Source organism: Bos javanicus, chromosome 25, assembly GCF_032452875.1.
Source record: "Bos javanicus breed banteng chromosome 25, ARS-OSU_banteng_1.0, whole genome shotgun sequence".
NCBI lineage: Eukaryota > Metazoa > Chordata > Mammalia > Artiodactyla > Bovidae > Bos > Bos javanicus.
Window position 1 is genome coordinate 26,434,081 of NC_083892.1, and position 23,280 is coordinate 26,457,360.

General features: G+C 49.1%; 1 protein-coding gene across 1 annotated transcript; it reads right to left on the bottom strand.

Annotated features, from left to right (window-relative positions):
* Nucleotides 1-4,995: 4,995 nt before the first annotated feature.
* Nucleotides 4,996-19,746, bottom strand: QPRT (quinolinate phosphoribosyltransferase). Its single transcript, XM_061401654.1, has 4 exons — nt 19,639-19,746; nt 6,416-6,951; nt 5,556-5,687; nt 4,996-5,482 (listed from the first exon to the last, which is right to left on the bottom strand). Exons 1-4 carry the CDS (start codon nt 19,649-19,651, stop codon nt 5,264-5,266), a joined length of 900 nt encoding a protein of 299 aa, XP_061257638.1. The 5' UTR covers nt 19,652-19,746; the 3' UTR covers nt 4,996-5,263.
* Between the last annotated feature and the right edge of the window lie 3,534 nt (nt 19,747-23,280).

The following is a 23,280-nucleotide window of genomic DNA, read 5'->3' on the forward strand; positions in this document are numbered from 1 at the left end:
TTTGGTTCTATTTTAATTATTGTATCCAGAGCATCACAGAACTGTTGCCTCAGATAGGCCACAAACACAGTTCTTTTGCATCTTCTACCTTTCCCCCAATGGGCCTGTCATCCTTTGGAATTAGATTGGAATTTAAAAATGCAAGACTTGGTCTCGCCCTTGAAATCTTCCATCCATTTGGATAATTACTATACCAATAATACAAAAATAACTTTAGTACAATCCTTTACCTAAAAAGCTGCCAAAGCTCAATGAATTCTCCTTCTGGCTCCTAATATTCCGAGAAAACAAAGCAAATCATGCAAAAAATAAAATAGATATTTGTGGTTCTTGGTGAGATTACAGTTCAGTTAGTTCAGAGAATAAACAGAGCCCCCCACTAGAGTATAAACTCCATGAGACCAGGGCTTTTTCACCGTTTGCTCATTGTTGTATATCCAGCCTTTAAGGAATCAACATTGTTCTTTCCTTATTTATTTTTGGCTATGATGGGTCTTAGTTACTGCAAGGGCTTTCTCTAATTGCCGTGTGCAGGTTTCTCATTCCAGTGGTTTCTCTTGTTGCAGAGCATGGGTTCTAGAGCACAGGCTCAGTGGTTGTGGAGTACGGGCTTAATTGTCCCACAGCACGTGGAATCTTCCCGGACAAGGGATCAAACCCGTGTCCCCTGCATTGGCAGGCGGATTCTTAACCACTGGACCACCAGGGAAGTTTCAGCATTGTTCTTTGTATACTGATGTAGTATTCCAAAAGAATCTTCTCTTTGGTTAATAATCAGCCAAATATTAAGAAGCAAGTGACTTATGAGATAGATCTTTGTTAGTGCTAAAGTCTTTTGAAAATTTTAGCTCAAGAGCTGGAAGAAGAAATAGGTTACCCAGTGACCCACCAAACTAGAGGTACATAAAAGGATCTCTGCCTCTGATCATTCCCTGAGTGCGCTGTACTAGATCCAGGGATCCAAAAAGCACTACCTACCTGAAATAAAGCCCATGTTACCTGGAGTAAATCTACTGTGCACAGAGATCAATGGAGATATTATTCAGAGCCTCACGGTCAGATTCTCTTCAGATCTTTGTAGTTTGGTTTTACAAGCTGAGTTACTTAGGGCCTCAGAAAGCAGCTTTTAAAAGCAGTTACTGAATAACTGCCAAAATGTTCTATTCCTCAGGAAGTGATTGGAACGATGTACGGAGATGTTGAAACATTTATGGAGTTTTACCTACTGCATTGTCTTGAAGGGCTAGCAATAAATTAATATACGTGTCCACACCACATAATAGCACAGTGGGATTTTTTAAAGATCCGAAGTTGAATTGTTTTCAGATACAGTTTGGTTTGCTAATAATGTCTTGCCGTTTTTAAATGCTTTCAGCTTTCTCTGGCCTTGACTCACTAAAAAGCTCATGTCCAGTGAGTTCACTGGCTCTGCCAACCTAGTTTGATCTCTTGTTTTCCCTGACCCTGTACACTTAGTGTTCCAGTAGTTGGGTTGGGTGGAGGGGTGGGAAGGGAAATGGATGCATGGAAGGGGGGTGGGTGGATGGAAGGGGCCTGGGCAGGTGAGTAAATGTTAGCAGAATGGGGTGGGGGAGGTGTAGAGTATGGAAAGTTTGGTGAGTTGAATGAGTCTTGGTGGTCTCTGGAGTACGCAGGGTCTTGAAGTCACTGATACCTTAAGCAGTTGGAGGGGGAACTGATGAGGGGATTAAGCTGGAAAAGTGGGTGGAAGACACGCCTGGTGCACACCCCTCCACACCCTTCCTTCTTGGGCAGATGCTGCACATTATTCACAGTCTCTTAGCCTAGTATCTTTGAAATCTGAAAGGAAGATGGAATCAGAGCAGAATGGACGGTGCTGTGACGGTGCTGTGACTGCAGTGCCCTCTGGTGGCCATAAGGGGATTTGGCGGTATTCTTAGGTATTTTTTTCATTGTCTATTCTCCCCTCGCCACTCCATTGTTTCTCTTCCCTACCCCGCCCCGCCCACACACAGAGCCCCCTACTAGAGTATAAACTCCATGAGACCAGGGCTTTTTCACCGTTTGCTCATTGTTGTATATCCAGCGTCTAGGACAGTGCCTGGCACATAGTAGGCTTTCAACAAATACTTGTTTTTGAATCTGCTCCTCTACTTTATTGACCCTGAGCAGTATTCTTAACTTCATAAAGCCTCAGTTTCCTGAGCAAATTGGATATACTAACATCCCCATTACCATAAGCATGAACTGAGAACGAGACCTACACGTGCTGAGCAAGGGCCCCCAGTTAAATAAATGTGCGTTCTCCTCTCCCCCTGCAGCTGGCAGTGATGATGCAGTATATGCTGCCTTGATTTGCACCTGATTTGATGGGCATGTTTGCTTTAATGGGCTTGGGCTTTATGCTGGATGGGGGGCAGCCTGTGGAAGTCATCTGAGCCTAGTTTCAGGCTGGTCAGGGAAGAAGGAAGATACCAGATAGATACCAGGTGAAATGTGAGACTTTGGCCATTCACCCCTGTCTCCTCACCCTCACGGCCACACCCAGTTCTTCCTCTGGCCCTGAACCCATCAGGCTCCATCTGCCCTCTGAGCCTTTGCAGATGCTGTTTCTCCTACCTGCCCTCCCTTCTTGCTAACCACCTGCCATGACCCACATTCAAGCCCTCTGAGTAGCGGTATCAGCCTTCCCTTGGCCTGGCTACAGCCACTCTGGCCCCCTCAAATAGATCTTCCTGCAAATATGCTTACCTCATTTTCCAGCTTCAATCTGATTGTTCTCGGGACAGAGTCCAAGTCCTCTGACCTACCATTTTGTGGTCTGGATGCTGCCCAGCTCCTAGTCATCTCGCCTCTCCTGATCCCAGCTTCAAATCTTAACCAAACAATCCAAGCCATTTCCCACTTCTGACCCTTTGCCTACACAATCTCCTCTGCCTGGAAATCCACCCTTGCAAGGAGAGCATGAATTGCTTTTGCCTTCCCAGGCTCCCTTTTCTTCTAGGCAGGTGGGGGAATCCCCTCCCAGTGCCTGCATTTAGGATCAGGCTGGGAGAACTGGTTCATTTTTTCATTCAAGGGTCAGCTTGAGATTCAGCCTGGCAGCTTGCTTTTTTCTATTTTAATTGGGATGCTGTGGGTGCCGCCCACATTCTCCAGTTGGCCACAGTTCGCTCCCCTGCGTCTTCTTCCAGCCTCCGCCATTTGCCTCATGTGCTTGGATCCTAGAGGCATCTGAGTTTGAGGCTCCTAGTACACGTCTCCCTTCTGCCTCTACTAGACTCTGACTCCCTCTTGAGTCCGAGGCTTTTGCCTTTCAGTTCCCTGCTCATCTTGGGTCCCCATTTCTGTCCTGACACCCAGTTCCATGAGGGTTGTTATCTCCCTGCAGGTCGGAAGAGCTGGTCCTCGAAGATCTAAGATCCCTGGAGCAGGGAAGGCTGCCTAGCGGAGAGTGTCCTTGTTTCCCTGGAGGCAGGACAGGAGGGCCCTAGGGTGGAAGTGTGTATCGCAGCATAGGTGTAGCCCAGGTGGCATCTCTGGTCCGTGTCCTGTGAGAATAGTCCCTTCAGTTCAGGACATCAGCCAAGGCAGTGGCCACTTCTGCCCGGTATCTTTGCTAGTGAATCTCCACCGTGTGCTCAGAGCCTGGCCATGGCAGGCGCTCAGCACACATCTGATGCTTGAAAGATGAAGGTATTGGCCTGTCTGGAGCTTTCCCATCTGGGGTGAGCTTGATGTTTTCTTGATCTGCTTCTTTCCTATCGCTGGTCTCCAGGGTTGAAAAGGGGGCAGTGGGGTAGAATAGATCCCTCAAGACAGACTGGGACCCCCAGCCTCCCCCTGAAGAAGGAGCCTCTGTGGGTGAGACCTGTTTTTCCTCTCCTCCTGGCAAAGGGTGGAGAAGAGAGTAGATTCTGCGAGGGGAGAGGCGACTGCAGACTGAAGCCCTTCCAGAAGGAAGCACCCTGGGGCCCACCTTCACCCTTGGGGCCCTTCATGCTCTTGTTCCTCCCAGAGCCACCCAGAAGGGTCAGAGAGAGGTTCGAGGTGAGGGTAGGAGTGGCCACACAAATGGGCAAGGCCTCAGGGGTGCGTTGCGCGCGTGTGTGCTTGGGGGGCTGTATTTAGACCCTCTGCTTAGACCTCTGAGTCCTGACCTAGTACGGAATGAAGTTTGATGTCTGAACCCGGGCCCCCACCCATCCCTTCCTTACTCCCTAACTGACCTTGGCTCTGGTCCTCTCAGAGGCTCAGCAGCTGCGTACCTCTCCCAACTAATGATATCCTAAAAGGCCTTCAGCACCCATGGGGGTTTCATCTGGAGAAGGATGGGTGGTGGAGTCTGTTGGGGACCCCAAAAGTGAGGAATGAACAGGTTCTCACCTCCAACCAAAGAGATGCTAATAGTAGCCAGAGGTGCAACGTGAAATACTTAGTCAGCAGTACAACGTGGGCATCAACCACTGGACATCAGACTGGGTCCACATATCCTCAAATATAAGACACCACTGATTGTAAAACACACATCACGTTGCGTCGCGTGCTCTGTCATGTCCGGCTCTGTGACCCCATGAACTGTAGCTCACCAAGCTCCTCTGTCCATGAGATTTTCCAGGTAAGAATACTGGAGTGGGTTGCCATTTCCTCCTCCAGGGGATCTTCCCAACCCAGCGATCAAACCCATGTCTCTTGCATCTCCTGCATCAGCAGGCAGATTTTTTTATGACTCCACCACCTGGGAAGCCCCAAAACACACACACTTAGTCAAAAAGAAAACTGTCAAACCAGTCCTTTCTTAGTGCTTACAATTTCCATTTTATGCTTGTTGGAAGAGTTGTTTTGGACTAATTTCCACATAGATCGTAATCATGTTGTACCTACAAGCCACATGCATAGACCACAAGGGCTGTGTGACAACCCATGTCTGTCTGACAGGGCCCATTAGACGCTGTTAGTTAAAGGCAACTCCCGTGTGTGGAGGAAAAAAAAGTGCATCTTAGAACAGATGAATGATGGCAATTTCTAACATTTACTGGGCATTTACCCTGTGCTAATTATCACCCCCAAGAAGTCTGTGAGGTTGATTAGACCCATTTTACAGATTAGGAAACTGAAGTGAGCAGAGAAGTCAGTCCTTCGCGGTCCCCCAGGCAGTGCGTGGCAGAGCCAGCCTCAGCACAGTCTAACGCCAAAGTGTCCTGTTGGCCGCTGGACTTAAAGAAACCTCAAGGGTCCCATGAAACCACCTTATCCCACTGCCTGGGTAGCCTCCTCGGCTTTAGGACCGGCGGGCGTGGGGCACTGGAATGGCCCCTTCAGCAAACAGCTTGAGGGAGAAATCGAGGGCCGGGGCCGCCTGCGTCAGCATCCCCAAAGAGATGACATCGATGTGGGGCCCACAGAACTGCGGGAGGTTGTCCAGCCTGACGCCCCCGCTGGCCTCCACACTCACACTGGGGAACTGGGCCTTCAGCGCGGCGGCCGTGGGGTGCAGCTCCTGCGGGACACGAACGGGGGAGAGGTGAGAGCCCCCAACCCGGCCCCTCCCCAGAAAGCCGCCCCGGCCTCACCTCAGGCCTGAAGTTGTCCAGCAAGACGAGGTCCGCTCCTGCCTCGGCCGCCTCCACAGCCTCCTGCAGGCTGCTGCACTCCACCTCCACCTTCAGGGCGAAGTCGGCCGCCCGCCGCGCCGCCCGCACCGCCTGGCAGGCCGGAGGGGTGACAGTGAGACTGGGTGGCACCTGGCTCCCCAGGGCAAGTGAGCTGGGACTGCCACGCGAAAGGCTCCAGATAGATAATGAGCTTGGGGTTCATGGCAACCCACTCCCGTATTCTTGCCTTGAGAATCCCACGGACAGGGAAGCCTGGTGGGCTACAGTCCATGGGGTGGCAAAGAGTCGAACATGACTGAGTGGCTAACACTTGGGGTTCATGAGGAAACGGGGCATGGAAATGGCTTCTTGCACATTAGCACACGCACATTAGGTGAAACCACATGAAATTACCATTTTTGTGAGGCAAAAAAGGCCAGATTCAGCACACTTTGGCATTTGGACCTGAGTTCAATCGACTCAGAATATTAAGACTCAATGAGGTCTTCAAGCACAGTTTCACATAAAGGAAATGGGTCCAGGGAATTCGAGTGAACTGCCCAAGGTCGTAGAGTCATCAACACTGGCTTCCCAATAGTCCGTCCTTTGCCCTTGAGGATCATACCAACCAGCTGAAGAAGGCTGGAGAAGAAGCAAGTCCAACCCCTCCCTTCACAGATGGAACCTCTGAGGGGTCAAGGAGTCTCACATCCCCGCCCCCCAGGCCATCACTGTTTCACCAAGGAGTGGCTGGGGGTCCCTGGTAGCGGGGAAGGACTGGGAGAGGGGCTGGGGTTGGAGCAGGGCCAGGGTAGGGGCTCAGCTGGACAGATAGACACCTTTTTCACACCACCGGCTGCCATGACATGGTTGTCCTTCACCATCAGCAGCCCGCCAAGGTCGTAGCGGTGGGCGGCAGCCCCGCCCACTAGGAGCCCGTATTTCTCCACCAGCCGGAAGCCTGGTGTAGTCTTCCTCGTGCCTGCCACATGTCCGGCCCAGCCGGTCCCCCTGGTGGTCTCTACCGCAGCGGCAGCCATGCTGGCAACTCCGCTACAGCGGGCCAGCGTGTTAAGGGCCACCCGCTCCCCCAGCAGCAGGCAGTGGGCAGGGCCCCGGACCTCGGCCACCTTGGCCACAGGCACCAGCTTTGATCCCTCAGGGAGAAACCAGGAGACCTGGCAGTTGACTTGGGCAAAGATGGCATCAAAGAAGGGCCTCCCTGCCAGCACCCCTGGGGACTTGGCCCACAGCACCGCCTGCGAGGGGGCTGTCCCCGAGACCAAGGCCACGTAGTTGAGGCCTGGGCAGTCCTCTCGGAGCCAGCTGTCTGCCAGGGCGGCCAGAGTGGCAGGAGGCAGCAGATGCGCCAGGCCTGGGAGGGAAAGAGAGAGAACGGCATTACATGTTGGCTGCCTTTCTGATAGTCGGGTGATGGTCAAAATATTTAACAGCTGGCTGGATTGGGCACTAGCCAGTCAGGGTGAAGATCTGGGGGTCCTGGGAGAGGGGCTGAGGCATTGGGTAGGCCTTGTAAGCTGAACAAGGTTGCCAGATTGACTGAATGACACCTAGTTAAATTTATATATGTATTTATTTTTGGCTGCACGGGGTCTTCATTGCCGTGTGCAATCTTTCTCTATGCAACAAGGAGCTACTCTCGAGTTACAGTGTGCAGGCACCACTGTGGTGGTTTCTTTTGTTGCAGATCATGGACTCCAGGGTGCTAGGGCTCATGTGAGATCTTCCAGGACCAGGGATCGAACCTGTGTCCCCTGCATTGGCAGGCGGATTCTTAACCACTGAACCACCAGGAAGTCCCCTAGTTAAATTTAAATTTCTGACAAACATCAAAGTTTTTTTTAGTATAAATATATTCTAGGCAATATTTAGAACATGCTTACTCTTAAAAATTATCTGTCAGTTATCTGAGATTCAACTGAGTGCCCTGTATTGTATCTGGTAAACCCAGTGCTGGATCAACAGCTATTGTCAACTATAAGAGACATGCAGCCACCTAAAATGTCATTCTGCGGCTTTTCCATCTGCCTTGCATAGAAGGATGGGTTATTTATTAGCTGAAGCTCCCAGGAGAACATGAGCTGTATGTCTTTCCGACCCCTGTCTTCTCCATAGCACCAAGGATTTTAAAGCTGGAAGTTCAGCTTTTTAGAGACGTGGGGACTGAGGACAGAAAGGAAAGGCAAGCCAACTGAGGTCACAAAGCAAACTGACAGCAGGGTGAGGCCAGCCGGGCCTCAGGGTCACGGGCATCTGCGCTTCACCTTTGCCTTCCAAAATGTGCCTTGTCTCTAGAGATGGAATTGTGTAAGGAGGAAAGAACATGGGGAGATTGTGTTTGAGCCTTTGCTTTTCGAGACAGAGCTTCAGGAGTGTGGGCGAGCCCTTTAAGCGTTAAGGACAAAGTGCTCTCTGAGGTCCTTAAAGCTGGGCCCCGTGTCTGTTGAAATGAGTGGGGTGACCACAGAACGGTGCAACACTGCCATCTGTTGGTCAAGAGAAGAACTACAGCCTCGTGGAGGGCGTCGTAGATGGACTTCGCTTGAAGCGGGCAGAGGTGACAATTCGATAGCCTCTAAAGGGGGTAGTTTAGTTTTGTTTCCCCTACTTTCACTCCAAGTTGAAGATTTTGTTTTTTGGCCACGCCACATTGTAGGGATCTTAGTCTGCCCCCACCCCCACCCCCACAGGAATTGAACCCATACGCCTGCACTGGGAGCATGGAATCTTAACCACTGGACCACCAGGAAGTCCTGCTCCAAGTTGAAGTTTAAGGCCAGACGGTCTGGCTTGCTCTACTCTCAGAAGGTGCATGCCTGCTCAGTCGCTCAGTTGTGTCTGACTCTTTGTGACCCCAAGGACTGTAGCCTGCCAGATTCCTCTGTCCATGGAATTTTCCAGGCAAGAATACTGGAGTGGGTTGCCATCTCCTGCCTTGGCAGGTGGATTCTTTACCATCCAGCCATCTGGGAAGCCCAAGGCCCTTCTTTTTCAGCATTTCTTTCCCAAAACTAAGCACCTGCCCCTCCCCACCCCAGCCACAGATCGTGCTTGCGCCTGACCCTCCTTCCCCACGTTCTTCTCTGCAACGAACCAAGTGGCTTCCCATTCCCTCCTCAGAACCAGCTGTGGCCTGGCCAGGTGCTGGGAACAAAGTCAATGAAAAAGACATAGTCCTGCCTCCACCATTCACGATCCAGCCAGGCAAAAGGCCAGTGAACAAAGAGCAGAGGTGGATGCAAAGGCCCACACTCCATTCAGACCCAGGTGCCGTGATGTTTACTTTATAAAGTGAATTTTAATTTTTGGACTGGTGAGTATCAGATAAACAAACTGTGATGCATATATACAATGGAATTCGACTTGGCAATGAAAAAAGAGATGAACTACTGATACACCCACCACACACGTCTCAAATGCAGTATTCTAAGTAAAGAAGCCAGATTCAAAAAACGACACGCTGGGACTTCCCTGGTGGCCCAGTGGTTAAGAATTTGCCTTCCAATGCAGGGGACCCTGAATGCTGTGACAAAAACCCAGCACAGCCAAAAAAAAAAAAAAAAAGTGACATGTTATTTGAGTCCATCTATGTAACCATGTTCTTGAAAAAGCAAAATGACGCAACAGAGAACAGAACAGGGGTTGCCTGACGGTGGGGGAGGGGCTGCTCACAAAGGGAGCAGCACCCAGTTTGGGGATGTGATTGAACTAGCCTAGATTTTGTCTGTGATGGTGGCTACAGTACTGATGCATTTGTCATGACTTACAGAAGTTGACACAGGAAAGGGTGAATTTTACTCTGGTTATACCTTGTTAAACCTGACTTTAAAAATCAAACCGTAAAAATGGAAATTTAAGTGGATCGCTCTCCTGCTTAAAGCCTCACTTTCATTGTATTCGTGCAAGCTCTCTTGACTTCTTTCCATTTTTCATTTATTCTTTGGACAAATCCTTGCTGAGTACTTGCTCCGTGCCAGGTACTAACTGCTGGGTAGCAGAATGGGCAGCTCTTTCTCTTAGCTTTCAGGCCTTCGCCTATGCTATTCTGAGGTTGTTACTGCCTCCTGAAGTCCCTTTCTTCACCCTCGCCCCAGACACCCCCTTCACTTCTCAGTCCTCTTCAGATCTTCCCTTAGACATCACTTCCTTGGCCGGGGGCTCTCATAGACTGCCTAAGCCGGGTCACGTGCTCACCCAGCTCCTTGTTCATCCATCAATGTCATCTTCTGCAGGTGTTTTCTCCCTGGGGCCAAAAGGTCCACTGAATTTTCTGCTATAGCCCAAGTGCCTGGCACGCTGACCCAAACAAGTGTGCGGCTTGTATATTGACAATTTCATATTATTTTTAAAAATTATTTATTTATTTTTGGCTGCACTGGGTTTTTGTTGCTGCAAAGGCTTTTCTCTAGTTGTGCCTCAGAGGCTTCTCATTGCAGTGGCTTCCCTGGTGTGGAGTATGAGCTCCAGGGCAGTGGGCTTCAATAGTTGTTGGCCCGAGGACTTAATTGCCCCCAAGGAATGTGGAATCTTCCCAGACCAGAGATCAAACTCGTCATGTCTCCTGCATTGGCAGGCAGATTCTTAACCACTGGACCGCCAGGTAAGTCCAGTTTCACATTATTTTTATCTTTTGGTCATGCGAAAGGCATGTGGGACCTTAATTCCCCCACTGGGAATCAAACTTACACCCCATTGGCAGCGCCTAGTCTTAACCACTGGACCGCCAGGGAAGTCCCCTTATATTGTTTAGTTTGAAACTAAGTGTTTAATGATACTTATCTGAGCAGAGAGGTGGCACAGTGGAAGGAATCAGAGCCCAGACTCCAGGACCAGTCAGTATGGGTTCCAATACTGCTTCTATTACATTTAACTAAGTAATCCTGGGCAGGTGGCTCTACCTTTCAGGGGACCTTCTGTGTCCCAACTGTAATGGGAATAACACTGATAACCCCATAGACTTGTTATGAAAATTCAGGTAGTTTGTATTTCTAACACCCTCAAGAACACAAAGGAAATTCCACCCTGCATATTCACTGGAAGCACTGATGCTGAAGCTTCAATACTTTGGCCACAGGATGTGAAGAGCTGATTCACTGGAAAAGACTCTGATGCTGGGAAAGATTGAAGGTGGGAGAAGAGGGCGACAGAGGATGAGACTGTTGGATGGCATCACAGACTCAGTGGACATGAAATTGAGCAAGCTCCGGGAGATGCTGAAGGACAAGGAAGCCTGGCATGCTGTAGTCCATGGGGTTGCAGAGTCAGACATGACTGAGTGACTGAACAACAGCAGGGACACTGGCACACAGTAGGTGTGTTAGCTGATGGGATGAATGAAGCATTTATCAAGAGCGAAAAGGAAGAAATGACTAAATGTCCCTGAGGAAGCGGGGAGCTTCAGTGGTCATGAAGCTCATGACATGACATGAAGGTCATTTAAGCTCATCACTTAAAGGATGAGTCATGTTTGCCAGGCAGCAGTGAGGAGGTGGGGAGGAGGGAGGGCAAGACACTTCGCACTAAAAGAGCAAGTGCTCAAGGTTCAGAAGCAAGAAGATAAAGGAGGTGAGGGAGGGCTGTGGAGGATTCATGGGAGAAATGTCTTGAGCTTGAGGCCAGAGTGAAAAAGGGGCTAAACCAATTAGCGGAGAACTTTGGACAAATCCTGGGAGCCATCATAGAATTTTAAAGGAGGGAATGGTATGATTATGACTGAGTTCTAGAAAGGTCACTTCAGCCATTAACTGGAGACGGGTTGGGAGGCAAAAGGAGGCTGGGGCAACTGGCCAGACAGAAAGTGGGGAAGCCCTGAACTGGGCAGAAACCAATGGAAGAGCCGGGGCGGGGTTGGGGCAAATGGAAGATTGTTTCTGAGGCAGAAGCCACGTGGTCATGGGAAGTGAGGGGTGGGGTACGGAAGTTGGGAAAGGAGGGCCCTCCCCCTGGGCTGCACGTCGGAATCCCCTGGGAGCTTTCTGGACTCTGCTGCTCAGGTCCATCCCAGATCAATCGAATCAAAATCTTTCCAGGGCGGTTCCCATGAACCCAAGTTTTGGAAATGCTCCCTGTGGGATTCAGATGCACAGAAAGGTTAAGAACCTGTGCTCACACAAACCCACCTGTTGTATACCTTGGTTTATATAAAACACCCAGCAAAGGTGAATGGAGAGAGACAAGACATCAGATGAGTGATTGTCTGGGGCCGAAAATTAAACAACATGGGATCTTACTGGGGTGATGGAAATGGTCTGGTGATGGTGGCGTCACTTGGTAAACTTACCAAAAAGCTTTGAATTGTTGTCTACTTAAATAAAAACAAGAACCAATACTCTGCCAAAAGGCAGGAATCATTTTGCAACCCTAGTAACCCAGTGGATCCAGGGATTGGATCAAAAGCCAACATCAAGAGGAAAGTCAACCAGATACTGGGCACTCCAGAAAGAACACCCCTCAACCTGTGGAATATTCTTGCCAAAATAGCTGAACCAGAGTCAGATCACACTTCTAATGCAACCACCAATTCACAAGAAAACCAGAAGACAGAACAATGTTTTAAACCATACCACTGGGATACAGCCAGCCAAATTCAGACCATAGGAAAGATAGCCCAATTCAGTTGTGTCTGTCTCTTTGGAGCCCTATGGGACTATAGCTCACCAGGCTCCTGTGTCCATGGGATTCTCTAGGCAAGAATACTGGAGTGGGTTACCATACCCTCCCCCAGAGGATTTTCCCAACCCCAGGATCCAACCTGAGTCTCTTAACAGTCTCCTGCATTGGCCAGAGTGTTCTTTACCACTAGCACCACCCATACATTGCAAGGAAAACCAAAGATTAAAAGAATCTAAACCACACACTGCTACTGCTGCTGCTAAGTTGCCTCAGTCGTGTCCAACTCTGTGCGACCCCATAGAGGGCAGCCCACTAGGCTCCTCTGTCCCTGGGATTCTCCAGGCAAGAATACTGGAGTGGGTTGCCATTTCCTTCTCCAATGCATGAAAGTGAAAAGTGAAAGTGAAGTCGCTCAGTCGTGCCCGACTCTTAGCAACCCAATGGACTGGAGCCTACCATGCTCCTCCATCCATGGGATTTTCCAGGCAAGAGTACTGGAGTGAGGTGCCATTGCCTTCTCCAAACCACATACTAACCAGTCACAATGGATCTTATTTGGATCCTACTTCAAACAAACAAATTGAAATCAAATTAGAACATTTACAAAACAGTTGAAAATCTGAACACTGACTGGGTATTTGGTAACATTAAGGAAATATTTTTTTGAATCGGGTTATGGTTGTGATCCAAAAATGTATATTTAAAAAACAATTTAAAAATAACAAAGTACTGAGATATTTATGTATGGAAATATTTGAGAGCTGGGTTTCCTTTAAGATAGTCTTGGAAGTTAGAAATTAAAGGGTATGGGGACTTCCCTGGCAGTCCAGTGGTTAAGACTCCATCCTTTCCCTGCAAGGGGAACAGGTTCAATCCCTGGTCAAGGAACTAAGAGCCTACATGTGGAGCGGCATCACCAAAAGGGTGGGGGAGTATGGATGGGACTAGATTGGCCAAAAGTTGGTGGTTGTTGAAGCTGGATGATGGGTATGTGAGAATTCATCATACTTTTCTATCTACCTTGTGTACATTTGAAATTTCTCTATAATGAAAAAGTAAAACAAATAGATAACAATGGAAAGGAGAGAGAGGACCTTCGCTTAGGATAAGGTCAAGGAAATTTTTTGGGAGGATGAATAGAGCAGTGATTCTCAACCTTGGCTACACAATGGAATTATCCAGAGAGCTGTGCCAAATGTATATAATGTTTTGGCCCCACCCCCAGAGATTCTAATGTAACTGGTCTGGAATGTGGTAGCTTAATTCTAACTCAGAATTGAGAGCTTCTGAACCATAGGACGAGAACCTGTGTGACTATTATACCTTGGTGAGTACCACATGCCTGGCACTTGCAATATATGTGTGTGGTGTGCTGTGCTTAGTCACTATCTTTGCAACCACATGAACTGTAGCCTGCCAGGTTCTTCTGTCCGTGGGGATTCTCCAGGCAAGAATACTGGAGTGGGTTGCTATGCCCTTCTCCGGGGGATCTTCCCAACCCAGGGATCGAACCCAGGTCTCCCGCATTGCAGGTGGATTCTTTATAGACTGAGCTTCCAGGGAAGCCCAAGAATACTGGAGTGGGTAGCCTATCGTTTCTCCAGGGGAACTTCCTGACCCAGGAATCAAACTGAGGTCTCCTGCATTGCAGGCAGATTCTTTAACCAGCTGAGCTACCTGGGAAGCCTACATATATACATATATACACAAAGTCAAATTCTACTTACTGCCCTTCTTCATGATAGAGGTCACTAAGACAGAGAATCTAGGTTCAGAAATGCAAAGGGAAATTACCTAAAGAACAGAGCTAGAAAATGGGACTTCCCTGGTGGCCCACTGGTTAGGACTCTGTGCTTTCACTGCAAAGGGCCTGGTTTCAGTCCCTGGTTGGGGAACTAAGATCCCGTAGGCCATGCCTTCCAGCAAAACAAAACAAAAAATTTAGAAGAAAAGAAAAGAAAATGACCAGCGTGGACCCTGGTCTTCCCTGTCCAAAGAAGGTAGTTTTAGCTTTAGAACCACACTGCCTCCTCCAGCAGGGCTTCCTGTCTGGCTCTCTTAGGCAAGATCAGCCATTGTAAATGCAGAATGTTCCTGAAAAACAAATAAATACATCTGGATTTCGTTAAGCCCCAACTCTCTTGTGCATTTCGAACAACAGAAATTCCTGTGGGGAGCTTTGAAAATAAGGCTCTCCTAATTAGCTGCTGAAGCTGAAAGGAACTGCACAAGAGAAGTAGGCTGTTTTTGCAGCTGCCTGAGCAGAAGTTGCAGCACTGAGGAAACAGCTGTAAGCCCTGTCTGTCCCCTTTTTATCCTCGCTGTTGTTCTATGTAAATAGTCTCTCAAGACACCTGGACTTCAGAGATTATAGTGTGACCATGTGAGGTATCACCTTGATCTCTCAAGGCAATACTTTCTTCATTGGTTATTCAAGAATTTTTTTTTTAATATTGGCATCTCTGGGACTCCCCTGATAGTACAGTGTTAAGACTCTGTGCTTCCACTGCAGGGGGAGAGGATTCAAAAAAACTGGCATCTCTGTTTTTGAGGGAATCTGAAGCATCTGGGCGGAGATGGGGGGTAGGGGGTAGGGCTTCCCAGGTGGCACTAGATGTAAAGAATCCACCTGCCTCTTGCTGGACGCAAGAGATGAGGGTTCGATCCCTAAGTCAGAAAGATCTCCTGGAGGAGGAAATGGCAACCCACTTGAGTATTCTTGCCTGGGAAATCTCAGGGATGGAGGAGCATGGTAGGCTCCAGTCCATGGGGTCGCTAAGAGTCGGGCAGGACTGAACTGAGCATGCACACACACAAAGCATCTGGGGAAATTTCCTGCATTTCTCTCTTTACAAATAATGTAAAAAGATGCAGATAAACTGAAGACTCTGGCAGAATATTTGAAGATTCCTCCTCCCTCCTCCCACCACTGGCACTTTTGCTGTTCTCATCTGGATTCTGGATTGTTGACTGATTTTTTTTTTTTAAACTTTCCTCACTCTTTTATTTGGCTGCATCAGGTCTTAATTGCGCTGGGTCTTAATTATGGCAGCACTTGCCACCTTCTGTTCTAGGACACAAACCTCTCTATGGGTGCACAGGCTCTGGAATGCTTGGCTCAGTAGTTGTGGCGAACGGGCTTAGCTGCTCCAACGGATGTGGAATCTTAGTTTCCCCGACCAGGGATCAAACCAGCATTCCATGCATTCCAAGGTGGATTCTTAACCTCTGGACCACCAGAGAATCCCTATTAACTCATTTTTCTATGTTGCCCTAACTGGCCAGTGGCTTGGTACCAAGAGGGAATGGGCTAGAATCAGAGCTCCCATCCCTGCATCTTTCTTCCTCTCATGTAATAAGTACTTGATCATGCTTTTGATGAACCGGCACAAAGGCAGATTCTACAAATGCACGTAAGACAAATACCACAAGTTTTTGTTCTTAATTTGATATGTGACCGGGTGTAACCATGTGTAACCATGTGGCTTGTACTTGGAACAACAGTGACTTATATGAGGCTGAAAAAATGTTCCAGCTAAAAGCAAGTGATGATGGTTTTCCCCAACTGACTGGAAAAAAATTTTAAATAGATGTCAGTTTTAAAGGTTTTGCATTTATAGGTTTTTCTTAAAACTCTGATGCCTGCTACCACTTGTCTATAATAGAATCTGAAGTGACATCGTGTATAATAAGAATAACAGCTAACACGTATGGTCCTTCCCTAGCCCTGTCCCAAGCATTTTCTAAATATTAATACATTTAATCCTCCCAACAACACTCATAAGGTAGGTACTATTATTATCCCCCTTTTACAGATAAGGAAACTGAGGCACTGAATAAGAAAGTAATTTGCCCAAAGTTCACACAGCTCCGAAGTGTGTGAAGGCAGGATAAGTCTAGGCAGGCTGACCCAGAGTCCCCTCACTTATCCCACCTTATCACATAATTCGCTAAATTATTTTTAAATTATTATATATTTATCATATCACTATCCACAGAATTCTATAAGCCAATCCAGGGATCCAGCGTTCTGTCCCTGGGGCGGTAAGAATAGCCTGCGTGGGGGGCAGGGGCGGGCTTGGTCGGAAATGCCTGATTTGAATCCCGGCTCCATCACCTACAGGCTGGGTGACCTTAGGCAATTTCCTAACCTCTCTGAGAGTCAGTTTCATGAAAAAAGTACAGGGTTACAATGAGGAGGGAATGGGCGGCTCACGTTAAGGGCCTGAGCCAATGCCCACCCAGCTGGTGTCGTTGAACCCAGGTGTCTGACTCTGGCAGCTTTGTTCTCCCATCTATTTATTTGTTGATCCATTTGGCAAACACCAGATGGAGACAGAGGCTGGTTAGCACCTCGGCTTCCAGAAGTTTTCTTTTCCCCTTCTCTCCCTAGAGAGGCGAAATGACCAGAGCCAGAGGGGATTGCCTAACACACAAGTGGTAAAACGATCTACAGGCCTTCAGACAAGGAGAGGAGACCTGTTGTTAAGGAGAAGGCTGGCTCTGAGAATAGGCTGGGGCTAGATGGGCAGAGGAAGGCCTGAGGCTTATGGAGCCGAAGGTGCACAGGGTGAGAGAGAGCTGAGTGGGAGAAAGAGGCCAGACTGAGCAGGCCCTGAATAACAGGAAGCAGTTAGGGTCTCACTTAACAGGCAATGGCAGATCCATCAAACTTTTGATCTGAAGTCACATGATGAAAAATGCACTTTTAAGTTTCCGTGTGCAAGTTGTACCTAGGATTCTTTTTTTTTTTCCTTTAAGATTTAAAAAAAAATTTTATTTATTTAAATAAATGCTGTGCCAGGTCTTAGTTGCAGCCCCGCCTCCACCCCACCCCACCCCACCCCACCCCTGCTGGGATCTTTGATCTTCACTGTGACAAGTGAGATCTTTTTAGTTTTGGCATGTGGGATATTTAGTTGTGGCGTGTGGGATCTAGTTCCCTGACCAGGGATCAAACCTAGGCCCCCTACATTGGGAGCCTAGAGTCTTAGCCACTGGACCACCTGGGAAGTCTCACGCCTAGGGTTCTTGAAAGATGTAATGTGCTTAGTCTCTCAGTTGTGTCTGACTCTTTGCAACCGCGTGGACTGTAACCCGCCAGATTCCTCTGTCCATGGAATTCTCCAGGCAAGAATACTGGAGAGGGTTGTCACGCCCTCCTCCAGAGATCTTCCCAACCCAGGGATTGAACCCAGGTCTCCCACATTGCAGGCAGATTCTTTACTGTCTGAGCCACCTGGGAAACCCTGAAAGATATAAGTTGCAAGACTATTGCAACAGCCTAGGCAAGGAAGCAGTGAACCAAGATAAAGGGTAAAGGGAGAGCATCTGTTTACAGGGACTGCCTCCTGCACTCCACACCCCCAGACCTGGGAATCTCCCCCTGCTCACACTTGGGCCACCAGCCTGCCATCTGCTTCTTCTTCTTTTAAAATTTGGCTGTGCCGGGTCTTGGTCACTGCAGGGTGTGGGATCTTTAGTTGCAGTATGCAGGATCTTGTTCCCTGACCAGGGACCGAACCAAGGTCCCCTGCATTGGGAGCACAGTCTTGGCCCCTGGACCACCAGGGAAGTCCCAGCCTGCCATCTGCTTTTGGCCCAACTCTGTCCTCACCCCTCCTCTCCTCTGCGTCCCCAGCCTTTGCCTCACCCCACTGATCTGACTACTACCCCCTGGCTTAACTTCCGGTCAGTGATCCCAGCACCAACCCTTCTGGCTTGGTTAAACATCAGTGTCATCACATGTGTGAAGGCCGCCACTCAGAGGAAGGCTCCCCCAGAGGGAGGCAGGACCGGAAAGACATGGAGGTAAATCCATAGGACACAGCAACTGTCTGGATATTGGGGTTCAAGGGAGAGGGAGCTGTCAAAGGTGACCCTGAGGTTTCCGGTCTGAGTGGGAAGCTGGTGAGACATGAACATAAATGGAACTGGTGGCACCAGAGGAGTTTGAGTTGACAATCCAAGCACATATCCCCAGAATGGAACTGGAACCTGGGTGGTCTCGGAGCTGGAGAGACGATTGTGAGGACCAACATCATCACCAGTGTAACTGCACTGAGTGATCTCAGTACCAGGCGCCTGACGTGTATTATCTCATGTAATCCTCACCACAACCTGAGGGTAGGCACTGTTTACTCTTGACCCAATGAGGAAATCGAGGCACAGCGAGGCTAAGCATCTTGTTCAAGGTCACACAACTAGCTGGTTGCAGGGATGGGACCTGAACCCCAGCTCTCACTCTGAGATCATTTCTTTAAAAAAAAAATAATAATTTGTTTATTTGCTTAATTTTGGTTGCACTGGGTCTTTGTTGCTGCACACCAGCTTTCTATAGTTGCAGTGAGCGGGGTCTACTCTTGGTTGCAGCGCACAGGCTTCTCACTGAGGCGGCTTCTCTTGTCGGGAGCACAGGCTCTAGGCCCACGGGCTTCAGTAGCTGCAGCACGCAGGCTCATAGCTACGGGCACACAGAGTTTAGGAGCCCGCAGCGTGTGGGGTCTTCCCAGATCAGGGATCGACGCCGTGTTCCCTGCATTGGCAGGTGGATTCCTATCCACTGTACCATCAGGGAAGTCCTCTGAGATAATTTCTAAACTGAGAACTGGTCTTGACCCCCCAGGAGCTGCTTCCACGGCCAAGCCAGAGGGCCCAGGGGAGGGAGGCCAGAGCTGGGGAAGGAGAAGGCTGGGGAGAGGACTGTGAAGCTGCAGGGAGCCCTCCATGTTCCTGTCACTCCCTGCCCCCATCCCCAACCTCAGGAAGCAGGAAACTATTAATAGTATTATCATTTTGCAGATACAAGGAAATGGGGCCCTGAGACCTCAAGTGACTGGCTCAAGGTCACACAGCCTATTCCTAGTGGAGCTTGGATTCGAACAGGAGGCTTTTTGACTCCAAAGCCTAGCCTGTAGCATCCTGCATCCAGCCTCCTCTGGGCATCACTCCTCACATGCGTTCGAATCCCAGGACTCACAGGACTCAGGCCCCCTCCCCCGCCCTCACGGTGCATGGGATAGGACTTTGCCTCACTCCTCCAGAGTTGTTAGTGAGAGGCAAAGTCCGGAGCTGCTCCAGCCTCCCACTACCCTGCACCTTCAGCACCCCCAAAGATGTGGCCACTTCCAGGCCATCCCTGAATTTCCCAGAGCTCAAGCCCCTTTCTTCCCCAGAGCTCAACTTGGGACCCGTGGTGGAGAGAGAAACTAGAGTGAGAAGAGGCCTTTGGAGGGCAGAAAAGAGTGCTCGGGGTCAGAGAGGCTGGAGGGAGACAGGGGTAGGTAAGAGAGTAGCTGGGGACCAGCGGAGACTCATCTTGGAGGAGGAAGGCTGAGGACGGAGGCGAGATGGGATGCAGGGATGGGCAGAAGAGGGGCAGAGGGTGGTGCAGGGACACAGAGGAGAGAGGTCTGGGAGGCTTCTTTACCTTCAGGGTCCATGAGAGCTTGGAGCTGGCCGACTGGTGTGTCCACTGCTGGATCCAGTGTTTGGAGAGGCCGGAAGCTGGGGGTGGGGCTGCCAGAGGGAGGTGGGTGGGGCCAGTCTGACCAGCCCCGTCACCCGACCAGAGCCCTGCCCCAGTCTGGGGCTCCCTCCTGCCTCCAGGACACTCAGACACAATAGCTCAGAAGTCCTCTCCTCTTTGAGCAGAGGGTTCCTATTCTTGCCAGTCACCAGCCTCCCCAGCCCTGCCCCAGGGCCTGTGGTCCTTCTGAGGGCTGGACAGCGTTTTTATAAATAATAATAATAATTTTATTTATTTGTTTTTGGCTGTGCTGGGTCTTCATTGCGGTGAGCGGGGTCTAGTCTCTAGTTTCACTGCATGGGCTTATTGCAGTGGCTTCTCTTGTTGCGGAGCTCGGGCTCTAGGGCACATGGGCTCAGTTGTTGTGGTACACGGGCTTAGTTGCTCCTCCCCGTGTGGGATCTTCCCAGATCCAGGATCAAACCCGTGTCTCCTGCATTGGCAGGTGGGTTCTTTATTAATACCATTGAGCCACCCGGGAAGCCCCTGGAGAGCCTTTCTGATGGTGCACTGGGGAGATCCTACGTCCACCCTTTTTGATCTCAGATGCCTCTTGACCTTTTTCTGTTCCTCCATTTCCTTAGCTGTAAAATGGGGTAATACCATCCTCATGGTTTCAGCTGAGACTCAAGTGAAAAACTTCACGGGTGACACAGAGTAGAAACTCAGCATATAGCCACTTCCCTTCCCTTCCTTCTTCCCAAAGTACTTTCAGGCCCCCGAACAGATTAGAGCCGGGCTTCTGAACAATAAAACCAGGAAACTGCCAATTATGGTACTGGGACTTCAGGCAGGTTCCTGTTCCAGAAGTGCTGGAGATTCCATTTCTTCATTGGAACCACCTGCTAAGGTCGCTGGGACCATTGACTGATTGCTAGACCCTGGCCTCTCCCCAGACTTCTCTGATTTCTGCCTCTGCAGCACTTGACCCCAGCAGGACCTGGACTCACATGAGGCAAGCAAGGGTCCTGCGGCACAAAACGGAAAGAGCTCAAGCTCGAGCTCCATTGTTGCACTTCCGTCCTTGCTTGCCTCTCTCTAGTCCAGGCTAGCTCCTGACAGCCCTTCTTCGAACCAGTTCTCCCTTTTTTCCCCCTAGACGTCATTTTCTCTTGGTTTCTCTCCTCGAGGCTCTCTTCTGTCTCCTGCAGATCCTTCTTCCTCAAACTGTGGTGTCCCCTCAGTGTGGTGAGGACTGTTCCTCTTTCCCTCCTGGCGAGCATACATGCTAAGTCGCTTCAGTCGTGTCCAACTTTGCGACCCTATGGACTGTAGCCCGCCAGGCTCCTCTGTCCATGGGATTCTCCAGGCAAGAATACTGCAGTGGGTTGCCGTGCCCTCTTCTAGGGGACTCTTCCTGACCCAGGGATTGAACTCGTGTCTCTTCCTGCATTGGCAGGCAGATTCTTTACCACTCCCACCACCTGGGAAGCCCCTTCCCTCCTGAGTACACAGCTAAACTACATTTCCCAGCCCCCCGGGAAAAGAGACCACCATGTGACTGAATTCTGTCTGGTGGAATGTGAGCAAAAATGATACAGGCCCCTTCCAGTCTTCCCATTATCCTCCCTAGGAATGGCAGAGCCATAAGATAGAAGGAGACTGGGTCCCTGAGTGACCTCGTGGAAGGTTGCCCTCCAAATACCAACACTAAATTGTTGCATAAGCAAGAAAAAGCTTCTTTTGAGTTCTACCCCTGAGATTTGGCAGTTGCTTATTAATAGCAATTAGCTTGCCCTAACACAAGAATATTCTCTCCACAGCTCTCTCCTTTTCTCATTCTACACAATGAATGATAGTTTATGCATTTATCCATCAGTGCCATTATTTAAATTGCTATGCAAACTCAGATGACTCTTTATTCTCCAGCTCTGATCCCTCCAAAATTTCAGGTCTCTACTTCTAATATCCCTCCTGACAGTTCTAAAAACAAACTCATGGAGAGTTCCCTGGTCACTAGTGGTTAGGATTCAGCATTTTCACTGCGGTGGCCTGGGGTTCAATTCCCCTGGTTGGGGAATTGATGTCCTGCAAGCTGTGCAGAGCAGCCAAAATATAAATAAATACATAAGTACATAAATACATAAGTACATAAATACTCATGTTTTCTCCCCAAACTGCTCATCTCTCTGCATTTTCACATAATTATGTCAGCATCTTTGTCTCCCAAGACAGAAACCTTGGAGTTTAACCTCATTCTTCCTCCTGACTATCATCTCAATAGTCAATTAGTTCTACAAATCTTATTCTCTGGATAAATATATTTCAAGCCTGACCTCTTCTTTTGCCTTAGACCAAACTCCCACCCTATCTAACTTGAACTAGGCTGATACTCCCATCTCCGGTCGCACTGCCTTCAGGCCGTGCTCCTGGATGCCAGTTTCAGTCAAAAAACCGATCTGGCTCCTCCTCACAGCGGGGACGCCCCCACCCTTTCTCTCTGGGTGTGCATCTCTGCCTTGCTTCTGTGTTAACTAAACAAACTGTCTCTCCACGTGCTCTCCCACTTATTGTTGTGCTATGTCTCTAATAATTAACTTTGTACCTGCAAAAAACAAAGTCAAAAGACATCTGATCCTGCCATGGCTTACATGAAAAACATTGTTTGCTCATTCTTTCATTCATTTGCTCCTCCATTCAGTAAACACATATTAGGTAAGCATGCCAGGCTCCAGAATCTGGAGTCATAAAGACGACAGGAACAGGGGACACCTTCGCATGATGACAGCCCAGTTGTTCCTACTGTCACTTGAGGCACTGTTGGAGTGGAGGAGCAACCCTTTGCTGGGCATGGAGGCAGCTAGGGCGGCTTCGCAAAGGCGGTGACATTTGAGCAACATCTTGATGGTTAAGAGGAGGTTGGAGGGAAGTCAAGATGCGTGTGGGGTGGGCAAGACGGGGTGTGGGCGGGCTTCAGGCAGAGCATGCGCAAATGCAGGAGTGAGTATGTGGCCCTCTCCATGGCTGGGAGCATTGGGGATCTGGGCCATGGTCTGGCCAGCTGTCCTGAAGACATGAGCTGGGCAGGCAGGTTTGATAAGCACCCCAGGTCTGGCCATGGCCTGGCTAGCTGTCCTGAAGACACCCACTGGCAGCTTGTTGCTGGGGATACACAGACGATCTCCAGAATAGCCTGAGTTTTCTGATGGCTAATGGCTGGGCCCCAAACCTTCACAGAACAGGAGCAGACTTATGGATGCAGAGGAAAATGAAGTGTAAATATCCACTTTTAGTAATGAAATATCCTTCGAACCATGTTTTGAGACCCTTTTCCTGTCTGGAGAAGTGAATTACATGAATAGATTTTTCAAGACCAAAATCCTCGTCCACCTGGAATTTGCACTGGATGACAAAGCTGTATTTGTAACTGATTATAATGTGCGCTTTTGAAAATAAAATAGGAACATGCGTTTTAAAATATAAGATAAAGAATAAGACACCATATATGGTTGGGTGTGTGAGAGAATTCTGTTCTTTAAGATACTAGAGAGTGCTGGCAATTTTGCAAAAGAGGAAAAATATTATTTTACCATCAGGACAAAA